This window comes from Pygocentrus nattereri, chromosome 19 (assembly GCF_015220715.1).
Source record: "Pygocentrus nattereri isolate fPygNat1 chromosome 19, fPygNat1.pri, whole genome shotgun sequence".
NCBI lineage: Eukaryota > Metazoa > Chordata > Actinopteri > Characiformes > Serrasalmidae > Pygocentrus > Pygocentrus nattereri.
This window is the reverse complement of record NC_051229.1, coordinates 22,266,022-22,289,987: the sequence shown is the minus strand read 5'-3', so window position 1 is coordinate 22,289,987 and position 23,966 is coordinate 22,266,022. Positions and strand designations below refer to the sequence as shown.

Genomic DNA, 23,966 nt, shown 5'->3' with positions numbered 1-23,966 from the left:
TGGGGAGACAATTGGTGCATCCCTAAATATATACACACCAAACATTAATCTCAAAGACACACAACATAAGGAACGATTTTAAGAACCTATTATATTTATTTCAACATATTACATCCTCCATCTTTTAATGTCTATCAAGAACAAATTTACAAAATAAAACTTTTACCAATGGTGAAATACTCTGCCTTTCCTAATTCAATAAAAATGTAATAAATAATAAATATCAAGAAGTAATTCTTCATTTAATAAAGGTTTAGCAGGGGCTTGAAAGGAGAAGCATACAGTGGAGGCATCAGGCTTCCTCGGCGCAAAAGTAAAAGGTCCTTCAAAAGGAGTGAACCTAAACTTACAGATACAAAACTCAAAACACAGATCATTCCAGCCCAGTGGGTGCACATCCACACGCTCACACACGCACAGCACGCTAAAAAGCAGCCATTTTCTTTTTGTCAAGTGTTTGACACTACGGGTTAAAAAGCTTCTTTAAACTATTGAGAAACATGCATATTTGAATTCAGATCAGTACGTGTTCATTCCTTTGTACCTCCACAGCACAGCGCTGCATCATATCCATCGAAATATTACAGACATTGCCTGCAACAGACATCAAGTTCGGAAACATTCATTCACTTGCATAGATTTCACATTAAGTGGAGTTAACCCTCCTCAGTTGTTTTTGCACACGTTTATGAAACGTTTTGGGGAAACAGCGACCCACTGTCCGGTCCAGCAATCCGCATTTGTTTTGTTAAATCTTTAATCCTCAAACAATCCCTAAGCCTTTCAGTGCCACTGCAGAGCTTCAGTCCCTTAGTAGTTTCTGTGCTGTAACTTTTGAGGCATTTCCTAGAAACATTGTAAGCGTGTGCTGGGTTGAAGTGAAATCCTATGTTCGGTCTGCTTTCTGTTCTGGCCGCCCTTATACAGGCCAGTCTTGGTGGGTCATATGTTGAAGATGCGTGACCTGCTCTGGAACACGGCTGAAGGATTAGGAGACAACTTCGTCTTCACCAGCTGCTCCTGAAACACACAGATAAAAGGCCTCAGCTTTCTGTTAAAGCAACTGAAGTTACAGTCCTTTCTTAAACGTTCCGCTGCTTTAAAGTAGGGCTGAATGATACTGGGAGAAAGTCACAATGTGATATTAAATGTTTTTGCAAAAATGTTGTGATATTAGAAAAACAACAATGAAAAAGTCTGTGCTTAGAGGGAGAATAAGGCAGTAGTTCAATATTCTGGTTAGTGCTGCATGATACGGACAAAATACCATATTCCAATTATTTTTCCTAAATACTGAAGTTACAATATCCCTTCTGAAATATTCAAAACATATTAGTGAACCCTTGATGTGATGTAATTAAAGACTGTCCAGCACTATTTCTGATCCAAATGAAAAGTAAACTGTCCACTTTTGTGATATCTGCATTGTGAAGGCCACCAGTAGTGTGACAGTGATCAAGGATATACTGTGCAGCCCTACTTTGTCTCATGAGTCCGTTTCGTCAGCCTGGTCAAGGCTTGTTTTCACAATTTCAAATTATCTGAAGCCAGTGCTCATGATAAGTCAGCTTAACAACGACAAACATCAGCACCAACAAAATATCCAGCATGACTGACCTAGACTACTATGCTGACTTTTGAAAGAGATTTTTTGTGCTCCTTCTGGATCCGTAAGACACCACAATGCTAATGTCTAATCTCATCTGAAGCTTTGCTAAACCTTTGTTCTTCATAAAGAGACACCAAATGAGACCATTCACAGTGGGACCCTGTGTGGACCACAAAAATACATAAAACAGAAGCCAAAGTGTCTTCACATTGATTTGATTGTTAGTATTCAGAGCATCAACCCACATTTCGCCATGATTTGATGCTGCTCCTTTTGGATGATACAGAATTACAGGGTTCCAGTGCAACACAACCACCAAAGTATTAGCTCTGTTGTCAGGAGACTACAAGTTTGATCATCCAGCCTGAAGCCAAAAACATAATTGGCCTGCTCACTCTGGGTAGGTAGGAAGGCCCTCCCATCCCCTCAGTGCGATGCAAGCCAAAACAGACATCTGACGTAATCATCAGTTATCATTCCCCTCCAAGCGTGTTGAGCTGTTCAGTGACTTTGCATTAGTGGCCATTTGAAAAGATGCCTTGACGCTTCATGTGACTTGAAGCACATGCTAGCCTTCACTTTCCTAGCCTGGTAGCATTGTGTGACAGAGGGAGACCTAGATATGAGGTGGAATTGGCAAAACTGGGTAAATAAATAAATCAATAAATAAAATTGCTTTTCTAATTCATTATAATCAAGTCTAACATTTCAAAATCTGTCCAGTTAACTGCCAAGTTTCAGTATTACAGGAACTTTGTGGATGTACAGGCAGAAAGTATGTGATGTTCCTGTGAGGGGCTACTGCAGCTCTTTTGGAGGATTATGCTCTGTGTAGGTGTGTAAAGGGCTTTTGCTGGGCTGGTGATACAATGCTGAACAGGACAGTGCAGCTCAAGAGTGCTGCAGTGTGGAGAGAAACACTCCATCCAGACCCCTCCTACACTCACGTTTGTCCTCTTGCACACACATTCTGTTCACTCTCGCTCTTTGTTCTCCATACGCACGTTCCCTTAGATTATTCCTTACATCTGGGAGAAATTGAGTGATACCAAGCGTGAGGTGCCGAGCAACAGAGAGAGGAACGAAAGCGAAGGAGATTTATTGTCCTCACTCTCTCTCCCCTTTTCTCTAACGTGCATGTGTGTGCAAGTGTGTCTGTGGTTAATGTTCCCCAAGGAAAAAGCCATTATAGCTGAAAAGCAGCTCATCAGCCTCATCCTCTGCTCAGTCTCAGGCTCTTACTCACTCCGAGTGAATCCAAAATGCCGGCTATAAAGCAAAAGCCCAGCCTTTAAGTCGGTTTGTGCTGGTAAGATAAGTAGGCTGTTTAACTCCAGTCTTTATACACAGAGCAAGCCTACAGTTACACAGCTTCAGAGAGAATTGTGCTCTGTGCTATTAAATGCTTGAAATAAAAAAAATTGTGACCACTGGAAAACATTTGGGCAAAGAGAGGAAAAGCCACCTTTGGCTATAAACTTAAAACTGGACTGTTTTAACCTCTTCATGAATAAATATTATTGTAATTACAGCATCGTAAGTATTTCACACTCATACAACCTGTAGGTTTAAAACATTGATTTATAAGCATGCTAGACTTTTAATATACAAAAATATGTAATAATATATACAAATACAAAATTTATAATAATAATATTTTCACAGGGAAGTTGCAAGTCTGATTCCTGCTGATGCCAGTTATCCATAACCAGGAGTCCTAAAGTGCACAAGTGGCCTTGTCCTGTCTGGGAGGCTAAGATGACCCTCCCTCTCTCACCTTTCACTCATCAGGGTGCCAGCCTATGTTAGCTGGCAAAATGCCTCCAAAACAGCAGGCTGAGAGACAAAATACAACAAGGCCACTGACTCAGTAATCAGAACTACCGGTCATTTCATTCTAATAATGTGTCTCTGTAGGCCTATTAATAACATTATTTGTGATACTGTGTCTTTTTTCATTTGATAAGGTTGGTTCCACACTGCTAATGGCTAAAGTGGACCAAATTACACATGCGGGTGTTCGTTTATAGGTCAGACATTTTGCAGGGATTCAATCACTCTACTACTGTCACATTTACCACCATGAAAAAAAAAATATATAAAATAGAGAAGTTTAACTTCTGTGTGTATCACAAAACAAAGCAATAATAATAATAATAATACGCTGTACTTGACTTATGCTACTTTGTGTTACTTTGCTTACTTTATTTGTATTAATTTTCTCATCTACCAATTAGAATTGAACTAATTGGGTTGCTAAAGCTTGGCCAAAAAATATGTTCTGCGATCCATGTGCCAAAATTAAAAGCATGTCTTAGACATGTATTAGACAGTACAGTGCTAATGTGCACTTAGAAAAACAGTCTCTGGTGTTGGTTCTCTTGTTTGGTGTGGACCATCATAAAACTGCATTCCCACCAACAGCAAACTAAAACAGTGGTTCAGTTGTTTAGTGCAGACCTGAATACAGGTGGAGTTCACATCAAAACAGACTGAACTAAAGAAATAGTTTATGTTTGCAAGGTTGGTGTGAAAGCACCCACAATAGAGCAGTAAGAAATATTACAGCTGAAATTTAGTAAATTCAAACCCTGTGACCCAGTACGTTACGTGCGTGTGTCACAGTAAAAGTGTTCTCCACCAAGCATGTTAAGATGTCTATTGATGCTGTTACTAGCAGCAGTTTGAAAAGATGTGATGAAGTTTCACATGTTTTGGAAGACATGGGTGTTAGGCTTCACCCTCCCAGCTTGGTAGCGCCATGTGATTTGGGGAGACCCAGCTAGTGCGTGGGAACTGGCAATGACAAAATTAGGAAGAAAACTAACGTAACAAATCATGTAATTATTTTCTTTAATACTGTTAATACGGTATTAATATTATCATTACATAGATTTAAATTCAAAAGCTTTGCTGTATTGGTCAGTGCAACTAAATGAAATCAGACTGGCTGTAAAAGGAAAAATTACATCAACAGCCACAACTTCTTCCACTGTGAGAGATTATAATATATAACCAAGATACAATAAATATAGGAATCAGCATTCCAATCAGCAAGCAATCAATATGAATGCTTGTGCTTGCACTTACAATTAAAACAAAGTTAAGAATTTTACTTTCTTAGGGGCCTTCTTGAAGGGACAGACTAAGGCTACATTTGAAAAGGTCTTGTAGCTTAAATCAAGTGTTTTTTCCCTTTTCTTGTGACATTAGATCTTCATAATAAAACAACTACTGATTTTCTGTGTCACACCCTTTTAGAACTTGACCTCATCAACCCCTAGTATGATGGGCGTCAAGGTAAAAAGCTCTGACAGAGCAACGACACATTTCCTCCCTGCACTCACAGACGACACCGTCAGCGATCTCAAACTGCTTATCCCAGCACACCCTGGCTAGAAGAAAAACAGTCTACCTGGGCTACCTCAGCTGCACTTAGACATGGTGTCTGAGAGGGCATACGGCTTGCATCACCTTAGGCCTTGACAAATCATTCAGTGACTACATTAGGTCAACTTATCCTGGAAAAGAGCACGTCAGTTAGTATGAAAATGCTTTAAAACAGTGGTTCTCAAACTAGCCGCCCAGCCACTGGACATTTTTGCTCTAACCCAGTTCCCAGCACACCTGTACCAGGTATTCAGTGTTCTTAATGCATTAGTTCAGATGTATGTGGAGATAAATTTGAAATGTGTGGTGGACCTTGGTTAAAACTGCTTTAAAAGGACTGCTTTGAGAACCACTGTTTTAAAATGTTTTTCAAAATAGGGTTGGCCTTAATAATTTGAACAATAGAGTATTCATTTGTTATGTTAGTATTTATTTTAAGCTACAAAAAACTGTAGTTTTAACTACAGAACAAAGACCTTAAAAAAGATCATGACTGAAGACTGTTTAATGTGTAAAGAATGTGTGTTAATGTGTTTTAAAGTCCTTTGTTAACACTAGTTAGTTCCACAGTATCATTTTACTCATTTGGTTGCACCACAAATCCTACCAAATATGCAGCTTTTCAGGCCAACCGACAACAGTGGCAGCTGCCGAGTCTCACAGACCTTCATTTTAGCTTCATGTCTGGAGTTAAAACCAGGGTCATCAATAGAGCTATAAGTAAAATCAGCACATAGAATGTTTGAGTTCACCACTGATTAGGTCATCGGATCATGTTTTTGGTCTTTGTGATTTCAATGATGTTGCCGCTGGTACTGCTGGTTACACAAAATTTACACCTGCTTAGAGGGAGATGGAAATATTTAGTAACTACTCAGCTCAGCATAATATTGTCTGTGTGGCCCATTTCGATTTAGTAATGCATAAACGTGAACTTAGTAAACACTTGATGTTACAAATAGCCTGTGTTTGAACTTAGAGTTGGTGCAGCCAGCTCCAGTTATCGTATGGATAATATTATACATTATAGCTGTTTTAGCTGAATGCATCATAAATTCATGCCAGGCATCCACATCACCTCATATCAGAGCCTGACAAACTACACCGCTCTCCACAAGCTACTGAAGCTAAAAGAGCAGAGAGCACTTGGGTACTAGTTTGTAAATACCAATGAGTATTCATAAATAATTTATCGTCTAAAGAAAAAAGTTCCCCTTTATATCACACTTCATTACAATGCATCCAAAAGAAATGCTCCCAAATTACTTGGAATAAAATTTGCATACATTAAAGTCCAGAATGTTTTTTCCTTCTCTAAAGTTTCCATTTTGAAGATGACAGTGACGATACAAAGGATGGTACAGTAATTGCTCATGTAGCTTTTGTGATAGCAATTCTGCAATAAAACCTGTTACAAGGCATGTCATTTTTACCTCTAATTTTTAAGTGTTTCCATTATTTTGTTACTCCTATGTGCATGTTTAGCCAAGAATGAGAGCGTGAGTGACTCTTCCATTAACTTCAATGAACTGCCAAAATTACAATGAATTTAGCCTTAAAATCTACATGACTGTTGCATACAGCTCCTTCCACAATTACGAAATAAATAAAATAGATTTCAATCTGAATGTCTAAGGCCCTGTTAATACCAGGTATTGACATCCATCTAGAGTGATCTGATCTTAAGTGGACAGTGAGAGGCACAGCCATTTACACCTGGCATTTCCATGCGCCTTGAACGCATCTCTAGGGACAACTTCATGACTGGAGGAAAGCGTACCACACATTTACAAAATCAAGATACTACTAATGCTACTTAATACTAAGACTCTCATGTATGTTATCAAGCCCACAATCCCTTGTTTGTGTAAGGGTTGTTATAAATAGGAGATGGAGCAAGAAGGAAAGCAGCCACTTTCATTGCTGCTGTGAGGACAAGACTGACTAAGTGGTCCTTCTGGCTCTCAAGGACTCATTAGGACACTTCAGCATTCAAACTACAAATGTATCGTGCTCATATGTGTCTCTGACCACCCTTGAAGCTTGTTTGAGTAATCAGATTATGTGTGTCTCCAAATGTTTGTTCAGACAAGAAGCTCAAATTTTTTGGGTAATCTGCTTTAAGTTTTTTAGCAGTCTGAACGGCCAAAAACCACATGAAATCGGACTTTTTCCAGTCGGATTCAGTCTACAATTGATGCCTGTATTTGGATTTAAATCAGATTTCTGGATTTGTGGATTTTATGTGGGTTTTATTTCTAAAATCTGATCAGTCTAAAAATCTAATTTAAGTATCAAATCTGATTTGCCCTGCTCTGTGAACAAAGTCAAAAGAACATGACCCCATTCACACCTGTCATTAGCTCACTTATGACTGGATCACCCAAGATGCACCTGACATGTATCCGAAAAGCCAGGGTTTTTCTGTTTTGACTATCTGGTTACAACATACTTTTATACAGTGATTGTTTTAAGAATAGTTACTGTTGGTTTTGACAGTTTTAGTGATTGGCCTTTGTCAGTTCATTAGCTGTAAACAGTGGATGCCGCTGAATATAATTTGAAACTGCATTTGCTGTGTAGACCATCCAACGTGTTTGGCTTTTTCAGTCATTTTGCAGCTTTGAACCCTGATCTAGGACAGAGCTATCAGATTTGGGAGAAGGATTACAGAAACAAAATTTTCCCTTTAATCTGTTTTTTTCCTTTTGTTGCTGAAATAGGATCATTTCAAATGTTATAATCTTTTAAAGAAAAACAGCAGAGCAAAATCTTTCCCAGAGATGTTTAGATAGTGAATTAGTGAATTATCACTTCAGCACTGGTTCTACACTCCTACATAAATAGTTAAATATAAATAATAAATACCTCAGTTGTTACTGTGCTGTCCCACTTATACAAGCAGTACGGTCACACTGAAACACAATGTGGCCTGTGCAAAAGTTATGGCATTTTTTTCCTTCAAATACGTAAAAGTTTGCATATTAACAGGAAATTTTTTTACTACAATTTGCAGAAAATGCTATACTCAAGTGTGTTTCCTACAGATGATATGTTAACTTATTTTCACTTAGAAAATCAACAAAATGCACGTTGGAAAGTGATCAAAATATTGCATTGCATTGTAGTCAACAGTAAAAGAATGTTAGTGTTTCATGCTTTAGTGTTTGTAAGCCTGGTTATCATCTTCTGCAGTTGAATGTTGATAAGTTGGCCAAACCAGCAGGGAGAGCTGGAAACTGCCTGAGCTGTGCAACATTTCACCCTAAAAAAGCAAGGTGTCAAACGCTATTCGTTTGATTTGAGGCAGCAATGAATCAGCTGCCAGCATTCACCAGCAGTAGTGTGTTAGACAGCCCTGCAGCTTCTGTTTACTAATCCAGCACGCTTTCACAATTATACCAGTTTCAATAGCGGTTTCACCCAAAGAAAATTCAGAGAGTTTGTCTTTGTCCCCTTTAACTCATTAAAATCTAAAGCAGTAGCAGCAAAGCATGCATTTCCATGTTGGCCACACTTTTCAAAAAATGGTTCTTCAAGGGTATTTAGCAAAGTAAATGGGTCTAGATAGAACCATAAGCACTCAAACAACCATGTGCATGATTAAAGAGTTCTTTGCATGGTGAAAGAGTTCTTCAGATTGATGGAGAATGTGCTGTAGATGTTTCTACATAGAACCTTTTGGAAAAGGGTTCTATTTACCACCAAAATGGGTTCTTCAATTGATATAAGCTTGACATTGTAACAATAGCTGAACCCTTTTTGGTGATGTATAGAACATTTCAAAAAGGTTCTATATAGAATCATATGCCATACATCTCTGTCAACTGAAAAACCATCTTGTGTGGATGTTCATGGTTCTATATACAACCACTGTCTTGACTAAAGAACCCTTACAGAACCATCTTTTTACAAGTGCATAGGTGGATGGATCAGTATATGAAATTGAAGCTTTCTGGGTGTTTCTGTTTGTAAAAGTAAAGAAATGTTTACAGCTTTGCCAGATCATGTTCTTTACATATCAAAATAAATGCAGGCAAGAACAGTGTTGGGACACTCAAAAAAGTGGTCCATTACAAGTTCCTAATGATTATAACTGTATTATTTTACTTATTTATACCTGGAAAAATAATATCATTACTCATTATTTTACTTCTATGTTCTATGGTAAAATATTTGTATAAATCTGTAACAGTTGTACCTAGTAGTCAATTTATTTAGAAAGAAATAGCCAATCACAGTGAATCCATGTAGCTGCACAATTAAAAAATTCTGTGTGTTTTTAATACCAAAAAAAAAAACACTTCCACCATGTAACAACACACCTTCTCAAATACAGCATGTATTAAAGTATTTGTTTTATTCAAGCCTATTGGTATGACCCTTTCACAGCCTTTTCAGTGTGTTTACCAGCTGCTGTCCTCTAGTCCTTCACCAGTGGTCAGAGGACCAGAGGACCGCTGTCGGCTGAATATTTTTGTTTGGCGGACTGTTCTGAATTATGCAATATTTAATATACATGGTGACAAGATGTTCTGAACACAGTCTTTAGGCATCGCCGTACATCATCATACCCTCCCTAAATGTAATACCTCTAATAATAAAAAAATGACATTTTCAGACATTTTTAGACCTAAAAGACTTTATACTATTTATAAGGATCCACTGGAACCCTACAAATGATTTAAAAGGCCTGTCAGTATCACTGCTTTCAAACAAGGCAAAGTTAGCAGCAGAAACAGTTCAAAAATACCTCAAAATAAAATCTTTATGAATAAATCTTAATGTTCCTGAACTGACCTGCATAGATGAGTTTGAGGCTCTCTCCTTTAGCATGCAGATCTTTATCCGTTATTTTCATATTATCATGATTAAATACTCTGACAGTATGTTTGCAAAGTTCATGGCACTTCCTGCCTCAAGGTGCACAGGTAATATTCCCAGCCACAGTCTACTGTCACAGGTAGCACACACGCAAATTACATACATGGATAATCTATATAGAGGAAAGTTGTGTTTTAAATGCATTGCACGTAATTAATATTGCTTACGTGAGTAAACATTTAAAACAAGACTACAAGAATTTGTAGTAAAGTGTTACATAACTTTGTAACAGGAAAAAGTAATCTGTAACATGTTATCCACAACAATTAAAAGGCAGAATTAGCAGTTTTGCCTCAACAAACATTTATTTATTTATGCCATGACAAAATACAATATTAAAATAGCCACTTTTCTGCTAGTGTTGGAGACAATATTAGACCTGCAAATTTAGCAGACCTTGCAGTTCTACTTCAGCACAGGCAGGCTCTTTTTCCTGAAATAATGTTCATTGTGGTCATTTCTCTAAGCATTATTTTGGTTCTTCCTAATCTCCTGTTCGGGAGTGAGGCAGTGAAAACAGCTGCAGTGTGTCTCTCTCGACTGGCTAACACACATCACAATGTACAGCAGATGGCAGAGGGAGGAGGCAGGGCTCTATCTGTATGCACGCGTCAAACCCATGGGGATGACCAAAAGGATGTCAGCTGTCACGCAAGCCGCTGTACAGCTAGTATGTACGACACAATGCTCCTCAGGAAATGATTCTATCTGATGTACAAGTTGGGTAATGAAGGATTTAAAACAAGGTTAGACTCTCATAACAACCTGTAGGTGCCATTGAAGCACTACATTGTGCTATAGCATAAGTAAGTAATTATTTATAGAGCACATTTAATACCAAAGGCCTGGAGACATACTATCTATTAAAGAAATACATAAAAGCAAAACTTACAATAAGAGAGATAAGAGGGTGCAGCTCGACTGAGGGCCTTAAAAACAAATAAAAGGACCTTGAACTGGATACTGCAATGAACAGGGCGCAAGAGGAGGGAGGCTAAAACCAGACTCTTCTGCTCTTATTTCTCAGTGCTTTTGAGTAGCTGCATGTTGCACTAACTGTAAACCTTAAGCCTTACTGACATTTTTTAGTCCATTGCAGCAATCCAAGCGAGACGAAATGAGGGCATATATAACCATCTACATATCCTGAGGAGTAAGAAATTATTTAATTTTGGCAATTGATGTTAATTGGTAGAAAATAAAATCATACCATTTAAACCCCAAACCAAGCTTTCTGACCTGAGGTGTCACATATTAGTATTAGTACACATAGTATTATCAGATTTATAGAAGAAAACATCTGAAACCTTTTACCTTACTTCAAAAGCAAATGTGCCAAGAAAAAAGGATCAGCCACTTTTGCATTTTATCAAAAACAACACATCTGACAATCTTGAGAGTACGCTGACCAGCAAAAACAACACGCAAATGATGCTTGACCAAATCAAAACCTCACCTCTCACCCAAAGCCTAGATAATCTAAACAGATGATTCAAGCTCTTATTTTGGACATATCAGAACAATTCAAAAATTCAAAAGACAGTTTTGTACCAGCTGAAGGTAAACCAGGAAGAGGACAAAGAGCAACCAGATGGATGGAGACAATCATAGGAATCATGAATAAGTCTTGAAAAAAAGCCTGAAGACTCAAACAGATGAGATGATATTGTGGAGAAACAACTGAACATTCAATAGCCATACTGAGGCTGAACAATCAAAAATGAAATGGTGTGTCTAAATCAACCATTTAAAACAGAAAAGCACTGGTGAGTTTAGCAAAAGCAAACAGCAGTCCACAGAAATCTACAGAAGAAGATGACTGAAGGATGGTCACAAAAAAAAACATTTTCAACAGATCAAGAACACTACATGATAAAGGCATATTTGTGCAAGAGAAGAATACACCAGTACATCCTCAGTGGGGTCACACAGGATGCTAACTACTGTGTAGGCCAGGTTACAGCTTGCTAAAAACTTCAGCTGCCAGAAGAATGAGCCTACTTGTCTTTACTGACTGTCTTTACTACAGTCAGTAATTGTAAACCTACAAGTGAAGCTGATAAAATGGATGAAGAGTGTAGATACAATGTAGTTGTACTTAATAAGGTGGCTGGCCTGTGTGTATGTATTTGTAAATGCACTCATGACATCACAAAAAAACAGTTTAACAGTTACATTTAAAACAGGCTGTTGTAGCTTCATTGCCATAAAAGGATGGCTAAAGAGTGAACGCCACTCTCTTTGTCAACTGTCACAATGATGGAGTCCAAGTCAAATTGTTGTGTTGATTTTCTAAGTGCATATAATAATTTTCCAAGTGCAGCCAATAATCAGTCACACTGCATTAAGATACAGGAGTGTGTTCTCTATAGAGGATGTGTTCACTTATTTTCACTTAGAAAATCAACAAAACATGTCAATTGACCAGGGGCACCCAAACGTTGGCATACAACTGTACTATATCAAACATTTTAATTTCAGAAAAGCATTTTTTTCTATGAAAAGGGTCCTTTATTATTTGCAAATATTATCAGCTAAACCCTGTTTTCAACTCCAGTCCTGTGACGTCCAGCCCTGCACAGGTTCATGTACTCCCTTCCCCAACATACCTGATCCAACTCATCAAGGGCTAGAAAATGAGCTAGTAAGTCGGATCAGGTGTGTCTGGGCAGGGGAGCCGTGCAGGGGGTCCTCAGAACTGCTGATGGGTTAAATCTCCCACAACACTGACAATATATTAAATACCTTTGGCTGTAAAGACCATTTCACTCTTCAGAAGTAGACACTTTATCAGTGAGCATTATCTCCAGGACGAAAGCTTTCATTAGACAGAAATACTAACTGCCAACTATCCTTCAGTCTATGGCTTGTTAATAGTACTAAGCACCTTACTGAGATTGCATGATCCTTTACACTGTTACTGCAATCAGTGCTCAGTAATGGAGAACATACTACAAAACAACCCTCTGAGCAGTGTGTGTGTGTGTGTGTGTGTGTGTGTGTGTGTGTGTGTAATTGTGCTAATTTCCTCTGCCCATCACCTACCGGTCTCTGGGGTGCAGAGGGCAAAATTGTGTGAGACAGTGTGAGATGTGTGGCTGAGTGAGTGAGAGAGATAGAGAAGCAGCAGGGTTTGAGCAGCTGCCTCTCTCCAGTGTAATTAGGAATAAATGAGTGCCTTTTTCTCCTTTCGTGCTGCACTAACACTTTCCTGGCTGTACAAAATGCAGGTTTGCTTAAAGTACTGAAAGTTAAGAAGAGATGTTGAAGGCAGCCTTTTGCTTTTCTGCACCAAAAAAAAATAATGATTTACCTGGAGATATTAGACAAGCAATGTCAGTACATTTTCATTTCAAGAGGCACTTGAAAACATATTTTAACCAACTTTGTGTTTCATGATTTTCCTGTTTTTACTTACTTTCAATACCAGTCTAATTGTTTTTAATTTTAATTATTTAATTAATTATAAATTTTTTTTTTACTATTTTAATTTTTAATTTTTTTATTTCGATTTTTGTTGCTATTACTGTCTTTGATATCAGTTTCTTACTCTATATTACTACAATATCTGCTTTTTTTTATTTTGTTCCTTATTTAACTGTTCTTCATTTTCCCCCTGCTTTTTTGTGTGATCTTATTTAAATGTATGCCATTTTTGTCTCATCTTTTAACCCTCTGTGAAGCACTTTGAGCTGCATTTATGTATGATACATGCTATAAAAATCTTATTATAATATTATTATTAAATCGATTTGATTGAAGTACTTCTCAAACCATCAATTGCATGCTTGATTTCAAAGACAACATAATTAGTTCTGTTTAATTGGACTTAGTGTAGCCCAGTGTGTGAAATGTTGGATATAAACCACTGTATATATCGTTTCTGATAGTATTTTTAAATGGCGTAACAATAAACATTACTTCTTGCAAAAAAAAAAAACAAAAAAAAACAGTACCCTTAGCTAGTGATAGCATTTTGCTAGCTAGCTTGTTTTACCTGTTTTTGTTATTGATTGTACAATCAAGACAGACATTAAAAGAGCATACACTACAGCAGAGGTCCTTATATACAGACTTTAAATCCAGCATCCGGTCCTGGATTGTGTAATCACTGACATTATATGGCCAAACAGTTACACCAAGTTCAGAGCAAATTTCAGACTTATATACCCTATACCTTGATTTGGTTTATTCTATTAAAATAAATGATTGAGCATTCCATTGTCCCAAAGAGCTCAAAAATGCTACCTGACAAGCAAACACTGCTTTGAACAGTTACTACACACATGAAATCATTATATTTTTCATAAAAACAAAAAAACTTTACTGCAGAAAATACATGTTTCATCCATCCATCCATTTTCTAAGCCGCTTCTCCGTCAGGGTCGCGGGGATATGTGTTTCAGTAGTGACGATTCCTAATGTTACACACTGATTTTCAGACTTATAGCTCAAGTTTCAGGGACACCTTTGCTTCAGAACAGTGGGATCTAACTGCTCATGTAGCTATGAGGGACAGGGATGCTGCCTCACTTCCAGCGCTAAAATGCAGAGGTGTGGCTAAAATAAAGCTCTCCCTATGGACTAAAACTCTGTTTCACTAGTGACATGAAAACATGGGACAGCATTTAAAAAAAAAAAAATTTATGTAATAATTAAAAACTCAATAGATATTTACAAAAAACATTGAAAATAAATTTGTTTTTTTTTCTTACAAGTTTGGGGTTTGGGGCAGTTTATTGTGTTTAAACAGATCATAAGATTATCCCTGAAGATTTCTAAGGTTTGAATTCGAGTTGCTTGAAGCAACTTTGTGTAATTTTGTGATATATGTTTCTGGCCTCAGACACACGATTATGCTATATCAGAATACGACTCCAGGGTTTTCCTTCCACTCACCTCTGGTCTGGAACTGACTTCGGTCCTGTCTGCCCTCTCTGGCTGGCTGCTGGACTGTGTGTGCGCTGTGATGTCTGGCACGCTGACATCTGCATGCCTGTGTGTGTCAGCGCTAAAGGCAGCCTGGTAGCTGGTCTCCAGAGGGGGCTCGTTGGTGGCTGCTCCCAGGGACGTAGGCCTTTTCTGAGCAGGCTTGGATGGCCGGACTGCTGCCCAGGGCCGGTACTCCTGTCTGGCTCCAGAGAGACATTAATTATTAGGGACAGAAGGGCTGATCTGAGCTTTCTGACTCTTTACAGGGTTTGACAGTACTGTGAGGGAGATGTTGTTTCGAACTGTATATGTATCAGAATGCACTCTGAACAGCCTAGTGTCTATTTGCTTTGTAATTTATGGGATTATGAGTATTAGAGCAAATACTAAACTGTGCCATGGCCCACTGGAACCAGATTTGTCCAGGCCTTTCAGGGCAGGATCTAAATAAACAAAGATGTAAGACAAAGCATAGCAGATGCAATCCATTTCATTTATAGGAAAGCATTTATTCACATAATTGCACAGTTATATCAATGCACAGAGCTGGAAGCAAAAACAGCCTCTTCAAAAACAGGACTTTAAGACCGTGGTGCAACTTGAAGATCTAATCAAATATACAAATATTCTAGCATAAATATACTTATTTGAAGGTTTTCATAGTCTTACATATATATGGAAGTATATCAGTAGCAAGTTGTAAAATGGTAGTGTATCTATATGTTTGTATTTAAATTTCCTACTTATATATGCATTGCTGGGCTCAAAATGTGATCATTTTAATTTGCCATTTGGTATATGAGTACTGATGTTTTGTTTATACAAAGATACTTTTCAAATGTATTTCTAGAACTGTGTGGTTATACCTTATATGATTATGCAATAATGGTGTCAAAATGATAATTAAAGTGTAATTTACCATATATGCATTTGTGCTCTCTAATAAGGCATTTCAAATTACTTCATCAAGCAGAACACCAAGCTAAACATATCAAACGTAAAAAGGGAAAAAGCGCTTCTCCCCTCTTTCTTATCTACTGCCCTCATACTGCGGCAAAACTGCTTTCAAAATGTGTTCGACCTGACTGCATTTTCATTTTCATACACTTCCAACCTGTAATTCAACCACTGAGTGAAATGAAAAATGACATTTTAAAAAGTTACCTAAACATAAACAAATCTCTGGAAATTCACTCAACATAAAAGTGCTGCCTTTTTGTTAAAAAAAACAAAAAACATTCAAACATACCAAAAATCAATTTTATATGTGTGAAACAGTGGGCTTTTTCATAGTAGCCAACAGAGCAATATGTCCACATCCCATGCTCACTTCACAGAAATCCCTACATGGCATCAACTGAAATCTGTATGGTGGGCCTCCTCACTCACCTGGTTATAAACACAATATTAAACACTTTCTCATCGGGTCATGTATAAAGCCATAGTAAACATAAAGTGGATATATTGCTCTGCTTCCCCTTGTCTGCTAACTACTAATAGCTATAAACCCTTCAGCTGATATGCTTCCTATAAATCCTTTTCCATTGAGCGTGCAGTTGCCCTGCCCTGACGGGATGATTGACAGGTGACAGGTAGGAAGTGTATGAAAGTGAAAATGGAATCTGGTTAAATGCATTTTAAAATCATTTTGCCACAGAAAAAACACAGTATGTGAGAACGTCATTTGAAAGAGGACAGTTAATGTTTTCCTTTTCCCCGTCTTTCTAGTGTGAGTTCTCTCTCTCTCTTGATAAAGCAATTTAAAATCCCTTTTAGATGGTGCAAATGCAAATAAGGTAATCTGTATTTGAATTAGCATTTTGACACCATTATTGCATGACCACGCACTTCTGGGTATACTTTATGAGTAGCTTTATTTTAATGTAAATAAATGATTCAATTATTAGGAGTCAGGAAAAAAGCTGATAACATATTTTCAGGTTATAACACATTAACTACCTTTACATCATAATATTAAGAACTCAGTATAATATCTACATAATATATAGTTATATCTACACAACTACAATATCAAACTCCAAAACTTGAGTCCAAAGAATTAATAATAGACAGGAAAATCTGATTTGAGATTGCGAGAAGCAGAAAATGCAACCAATTTCTATCCCTGAACTCTTGAGGTTTGGGAAAATAACCCTGCAGAATTATTTGAATAATGGAAGCTGCATCAAAGGCAAAGTCTGGACATACCAAATACTGAAGAAATAGTGTTCTATTGAGTTGTTGAGGTGTCTGTAATCTTCTGTGAAATATATCTTTTCTGCTTTTTTCCTGCAAAGTCCTCTCTGTATGGAGTTTGCATGTTCTCCCCATGTCTGCGTGGGTTTCCTCTGTTTCCTCCCACAGTCCAAAGACATGCAGTCAGGCCAATTGGACTTGCTAAATTGCCACTAGGTGTGAATGTGTCTGTCTGTCTGTCTGCCCTGCGATGGACTGGCGACCTGTCCAGGGTGTATACTGCCTTCCGCACGATGACCGCTGGGATAGGCTCCAGCAACCCCCGGGACCCTGAGGGAGAAGCGGCTTAGAAAAATGTGTTTGCTTTTTTCCTGATGCTGGCAAATGAATAACTTAATGGTTATTCTGACTGGAAATTAAATAAATGAAAGGGTGGTCTCTGTGGACTTTTTCACATATATAATGGACAAAGACAAAGTGGAAAAGTGTTCTGTTGTCCTGCAAATCTAAATGTGAAGTTCTTTTTAAAATCATGGACACTGTGTCCCCCGGGATAAGGAGAAGAAGGACAATCCAGCTTGTTATCAGCACACAGTTGAAAAGCCAGCATCCATAATGGTATAGGGGTGCATTGGTGCACATGGCATGGATGACATCGGAGAAGGCAGCAATAATGCTGAATGATATATGAAAGCTTTGGAGCAACATATGCTGCCGTCCAGATGATGTCTTTTTCTGGGAAAGTCTTGTTTATTTCAGCAAGACAATGTCAAACCACGTTCTGCATGTATTATAACAGCATGGCCCCATAGTTAAAGACCCCATGTGCTAAACCAGCTTGCAGTCCATACCTTTCACCACTGAAAACATTTCTCACACTGAGAAACAGAAAATATGATAAAAGAGACCCTGAACTGCTGAGCAGCTTAAATCCGGTATCTAGCAAGAATGGAAAAACATTTCAATTTCAAAACTATAGCAACTGGTCTACTCAGTTTCCAATCGCTTACAGAGTGTTGTTAATAAAGAAGTTACACAACACAATGGTAAACACACACCCGTCGCAACATTTTGAAAAGTGTTGTAGATATTCTGTTTTTATTTGCATTTGCAAAGCATCCCAACTTTTTTTAAGGTGTGTTTGGCTGTGTTTTATTTTGTTCTGCTGTGGGTTATTTAGAGTGGGTTTAGTGTTTACCATCAGTAGATGTTGAATAGCTAGATGTGGCCTTTGCAGCCACAGCTATTCCCACAGTCATTCAGTGGCCTTTTCTACTTCTCACAAGCATTTCCTTCATATCATATATATATATATATATATATATATATATATATATATATATATATATATATATATATATATATATATGTGTGTGTGTGTGTGTGTCTGTGTATATACACACACACATATACACACACACAAACAAAAAAAAATATACATATCTATACATATCTATATATCTATATAGCACACTAAGCCACCACCCATCTTGAATACATAAGAGTAGGACTACAGTAAAAGATAAAAATACAGAATGTAGAAGCAGCTTCTACTGCGGCATCTTTGATACTGTGACAGTGGATCATATTTAGGGTGAGAGTTTTAATTAAGTCAGTAGTGAAGGCAGCAGGGAGAGATTTCAGTCCGTTGAGGATGCCGCGGCTGCGTTTGAGTTACTCTGGCGAGAACATGTGAGAGTGTTTTTATCTGAGTTTGTGAAGTACAGAGAGTGAGAGAGCGGAGTGTGTGAGTGAGTGGATCTCTCTCTCCCACCCTCCCTCCCTTTTTTGGCCAAGATAAAACGAAAACCCAACGCAGCGCAGTGAACTACAGGCTACATTCAAGGCTAACATTACTTTCAGTGACTACAATCCTGTAGCTATGTTAGCTGTAGCTACGTTAGCTGTTTGTCTAAATGTGTTATTTTCACCACAGAAATGTCAAGAAAGTCTGTGATATTAACATCGCACCAAATGAACAATATCATAGTCATCTGTCATCTGAAAACCACTGCAATGCAACAGTCTCCATCCAGGCCAGCACTGCTAACCTTAATTGTATTAGCTGGGTTAAGTCTACTGCACGATGAGAGACAAAAAACGAAAACCAAGAAATATTCTTCACAAGACTCTGAGCGACTGGCGAAATGGCCATGTTCTCAAAACACAGCAGCATCATTATAGTGGAAGTTAAGGGTTAAGAGGGAACTACTTATAGAGTTTGTGTTACTCTCTTTTAGCTGGACCTCAGATAACAGTATACACTCACTGTCCTATTTATCAGATAGGTGCACTTTGTAGCACTGCAGATTTAGTCCATCTGTTAGATGTTATCCCTCCTTTACCATGCATTCATCAGTGGTCAGGACGCCCACAGGACAACCACAGAGCAGGTATTGGATCATTCTCAGCACTGCAGGACCACTGATATGGTGGTGGTGTGTTAGTGTGTGTTGTGCTGGTACGAGTGGATCAGACGCAGCAGTGCTGCTAGAGTTTAAACACTGTGTCCTCTCTATTAGACAGTCTAACCTTGTTGGTCCACCTTGTAGATGTAAAGTTAGAGACGATGGCTCATCTGTTGCTGCATGCTTTGTGTTAGTTATCCTCTAGTCCTTCATCAGTGGTCACAGGACGCTGTTGGCTGGATGTTTTTGGTTGGTGGACTATCTTCAGTCTAGCAGTGACACTGAGGTGTTTAAAAACTCCAGCAGCACTGCTGTGTCTGATCCACTCAGACCAGCGCAACACACACTAACACACCACCACCACATCAGTGTTACTGCAGTGCTGAGAATGATCCACCACCCAAATAGTACCAGCAACATTGTGGTCCTGTGAGGGTCCTGATGGTTGAGGAACAGGGTGAAAGAATATAGTATGTAACAGCAGAACTACAGAGCAGTAAGTGGAGCTGATTAAATGGACAGTGAGCGTCATTATTATTCCCTACGCACTATAAAGTGCACTGCACAGTCGGTTATGGCCTCTGTACAGTGCGCTGCTCATTGTGTCCAACGGGGTGCCGTTTAGGATCCACTTTCCCTCCGTACCTGTACGAGCTCGTGCCGGTCCCGCTCGCCTCCGCGTGCTTCTGTCTGCTCGCGCGCTCCTCCTTCTCCACGTTTACGAGGCTCTCGGCGGGACCTTTACTGCCGCCGTTTGCGATCCACGGAAAGTTATCTTTCTTCGGGATAGGCCACGGTTTGTAGTCCTGCTTGTACTGGGTCACGCTCGGGAAAGGCACTCCCGGTGGCTGGTAGTCCTCGCGGGGTTTATAACTGGGCTCCGTCCGCGCGCGGCACGGCTGCCGCCTGCCTCCTCCTCCACCTCCTCCTCCTTCTCCTCCGTCCTGCGACGTGGGTGAAGCGCGGCGCTCCGGCGTGGCGTACTCATCCCTGGGCGCGCGCTCCGCAGGTACGTGCTTGGCGACCGAGCGGATCTCGCGGCTCTCGCGGCTCTCCGGCTCAGCGAGGTCCGAGTAGTTCTGGATGGTGAGCGGCACCGACAGGTCGGATTTATCGAACTGGTTCCAGAAGCGCGCCAGGCAGCAGACCCTGCTGATACACGGCCACGCCATGGCGAACCGGGAGAGAGAAAAGGAGCAAAACGAAGAAAGAGAGCGGCCGGTCGCGTGTGGAGCGCCGCTACCGTACACTGCCCATGCCCGCGCGCAGAGAGCGAGTGAGAGAGTAGCTGGCTCGCGCTCAGTCAGTCGCTCGTACGCGCGCGCGCTCGCGCACCGCACGTTCGGCTCACGTGATTTATTTATTTTTTACGTGAATGCCCAGTTCTACAGCTGATATATAAGATCCTACGTCAATGACTTACAAAATGTATGTATGTATATATATATATATATATATATATATATATATATATATATATATATATATATGTAGGATCTTATAATAATGACTTATTGTTCATGACGTAATATCTCACAGTACTTAGTATCAATTAACGAAATTCAATCTCATAACTGACTTAATAACTCATAATTATGAGATACTAACTCGTAAGTATGACTTAGCATCTAATAATTATGACCTTTTTTCTCATATTACTTACTTTCATAATCCTGGTATTTTTTTCTCATTATTATCACACGTTAAAGCATAATTGTGAGAAGTCAGACTCATTTGTGACTCATTCAGACTCATTCAGACTCATTAAGTGGCTCTCTATATTTTTCCAGTGGTGGAAACGGGCTCTACAGAAAAATCTATAACGACGGCGAGAGACTCTGAAACCGGAGGCGACCGAATATAATCTCCGCTTCATTTCCTAAAAAAAAACAGCGGAGGAGTCGGGAAGGAGAAGCTCAGTGCTGATGAAGCAGGTCGCGCTGGTGCTCTTGGTTGGGCGTTTAGCTCTCTGAAGGATGCAGTAATGAGCTTTTGATGAATAGTCTATCATCGGACCCCTCGTGTTTTATGGCTGGCAGTCCTTGATGAACTAACTTGTTTCTAGAAGTTGTAATCCTGTTTCACACTCGCAGTGACATCCCTACCGACCATATTCCCATATTCTGTGTCCACTGACTCCTGCATTCACCCACGGACCCCCCCACCTCATTTGAACTGTTCTCTACAGATTCCACCAGAACTGTCACAGTGTGTGAGCTGCTGTTTCCTCATCACAAGTCCACAGGTGTTACAGCTGTGGCACAGCTCCAGCTGACAGTGCACTTCAAGCTGGCAGATAGCTTAACAACGTAATTGAATGCGTTGGCTTTAAAAGCCACCAGAATTATGATTTATTACTGTCTGACAAGATACCAAAACAAAGCATGACAACTGTTTTTCAGTTATAGACTAAATGATTTTCACTTGTCTATCCTCAAAGATCACTGTTGAAAAATGCATTTACTGTTTACTTTTTAACTTGTTTGATATGCAATACTGAGCAGAAGTGAGAGATTCTATTCTTTTCAAGAGGTTGTCTTTATGTTTTTCAATGAAATCTGCAGGGAGATTTTTCCACACATCAAACGTTTTTATCAGTCTTAAAATTGGTTGTATTTTCTGCACAAAAGAGTGGACAGAGGACGTGCTGCAAAACATTTGATACTGAGCTGTGGAAGATTTGGTGTAATATCCTGTTAAATATATGTTTCTTGCTTTCTTATGACCCAAAAAAATCAATAACTTGGACATAATGGCAGTTTTCAGTGGAAATTAAATAAACAAATGTATGGCCTCTGACTTTTACACAGTACTGCAGTGTAAGGGAAAAATCTTTGAAATGGTAACTTTGTGGAGAAAAAAGTACTTCACTTCTATGTTTTCTAAGTAATTCTGGATTTTTACCATTTTTTTATTGGTCCGTTCCTAATAAGAGTGTAAAGATCAGCTGCCATTTTCAAATGGCACAAATTATATAAAAAACAGTGAGCTTTAGGAATCAAATATACAGTGGGTTGCAAAAGTATTCAGCCCCCTTGAACTTTTCAACCTTTTGCCACATTTCAGGCTTCAAACATAAAGATATGAAATTGTAATTTTTTGTGAAGAATCAACAACAAGTGGGACACAATTGTGAAGTGGAACGAAATTTATTGGATATTTTAAACTTTTTTTAGAAATAAAAAACTGAAAAGTGGGGCGTGCAATATTATTCGGCCCCTTTACTTTCAGTGCAGCAAACTCACTCCAGAAGTTCAGTGAGGATCTCTGAATGATCCAATGTTGACCTAAATGACTGATGATGATAAATAGAATCCACCTGTGTGTAATCAAGTCTCCGTATAAATGCACCTGCTCTGTGATAGTCTCAGAGTTCTGTTTAAAGCGCAGAGAGCATCATGAAGACCAAGGAACACACCAGGCAGGTCCGAGATACTGTTGTGGAGAGGTTTAAAGCCGGATTTGGATAGAAAAAGATTTCCCAAGCTTTAAACATCTCAAGGAGCACTGTGCAAGCGATCATATTGAAATGGAAGGAGCATCAGACCACTGCAAATCTACCAAGACCCGGCCGTCCCTCTAAACTTTCAGCTCAAACAAGGAGAAGACTGATCATAGATGCAGCCAAGAGGCCCATGATCACTCTGGATGAACTGCAGAGATCTACAGCTGAGGTGGGAGACTTTGTCCATAGGACAACGATCAGTGGTACACTGCACAAATCTGGGCTTTATGGAAGAGTGGCAAGAAAAAGCCATTTCTCAAAGATATCCATAAAAAGTCTCATTTAATGTTTGCCACAAGCCACCTGGGAGACACACCAAACATGTGGAAGAAGGTGCTCTGGTCAGATGAAACCAAAATCGAACTTATGTTTGGCGTAAAAGCAATACAGCTCATCACCCTGAACACACCATCCCCACTGTCAAACATGGTGGTGGCAGCATCATGGTTTGGGCCTGCTTTTCTTCAGCAGGGACAGGGAAGATGGTTAATATTGATGGGAAGATGGATGGAGCCAAATACAGGACCATTCTGGAAGAAAACCTGTTGGAGTCTGCAAAAGACCTGAGACTGGGACGGAGATTTATCTTCCAACAAGACAATGATCCAAAACATAAAGCAACATCTACAATGGAATGGTTCACAAATAAACGTATCCAGGTGTTAGAATAGCCAAGTCAAAGTCCAGACCTGAATCCAATCGAGAATCTGTGGAAAGAGCTGAAAACTGCTGTTCACAAACGCTCTCCATCCAACTTCACTGAGCTCGAGCTGTTTTGCAAGGAAGAATTTCAGTCTCTCGATGTGCAAGACTGACAGAGACGTACCCCAAGCCACTTGCAGCTGTAATCACAGCAAAAGGTGGCGCTACAAAGTATTAAAGCAAGGGGGCTGAATAATATTGCACGCCCCACTTTTCAGTTTTTTATTTCTAAAAAAAGTTTAAAATATCCAACAAATTTCGTTCCACTTCACGATTGTGTCCCACTTGTTGTTGACTCTTCACAAAAAATGTCAATTTCATATCTTTATGTTTGAAGCCT

General features: G+C 39.1%; 1 protein-coding gene across 1 annotated transcript; it reads right to left on the bottom strand.

Annotated features, from left to right (window-relative positions):
• Positions 1 to 66: 66 nt before the first annotated feature.
• On the bottom strand, positions 67 to 20,729 carry map6d1 (MAP6 domain containing 1). Its single transcript, XM_017699185.2, has 3 exons — positions 20,065 to 20,729; positions 14,783 to 15,014; positions 67 to 1,020 (listed from the first exon to the last, which is right to left on the bottom strand). Exons 1-3 carry the CDS (start codon positions 20,589 to 20,591, stop codon positions 943 to 945), a joined length of 837 nt encoding a protein of 278 aa, XP_017554674.1. The 5' UTR covers positions 20,592 to 20,729; the 3' UTR covers positions 67 to 942.
• Positions 20,730 to 23,966: the final 3,237 nt, after the last annotated feature.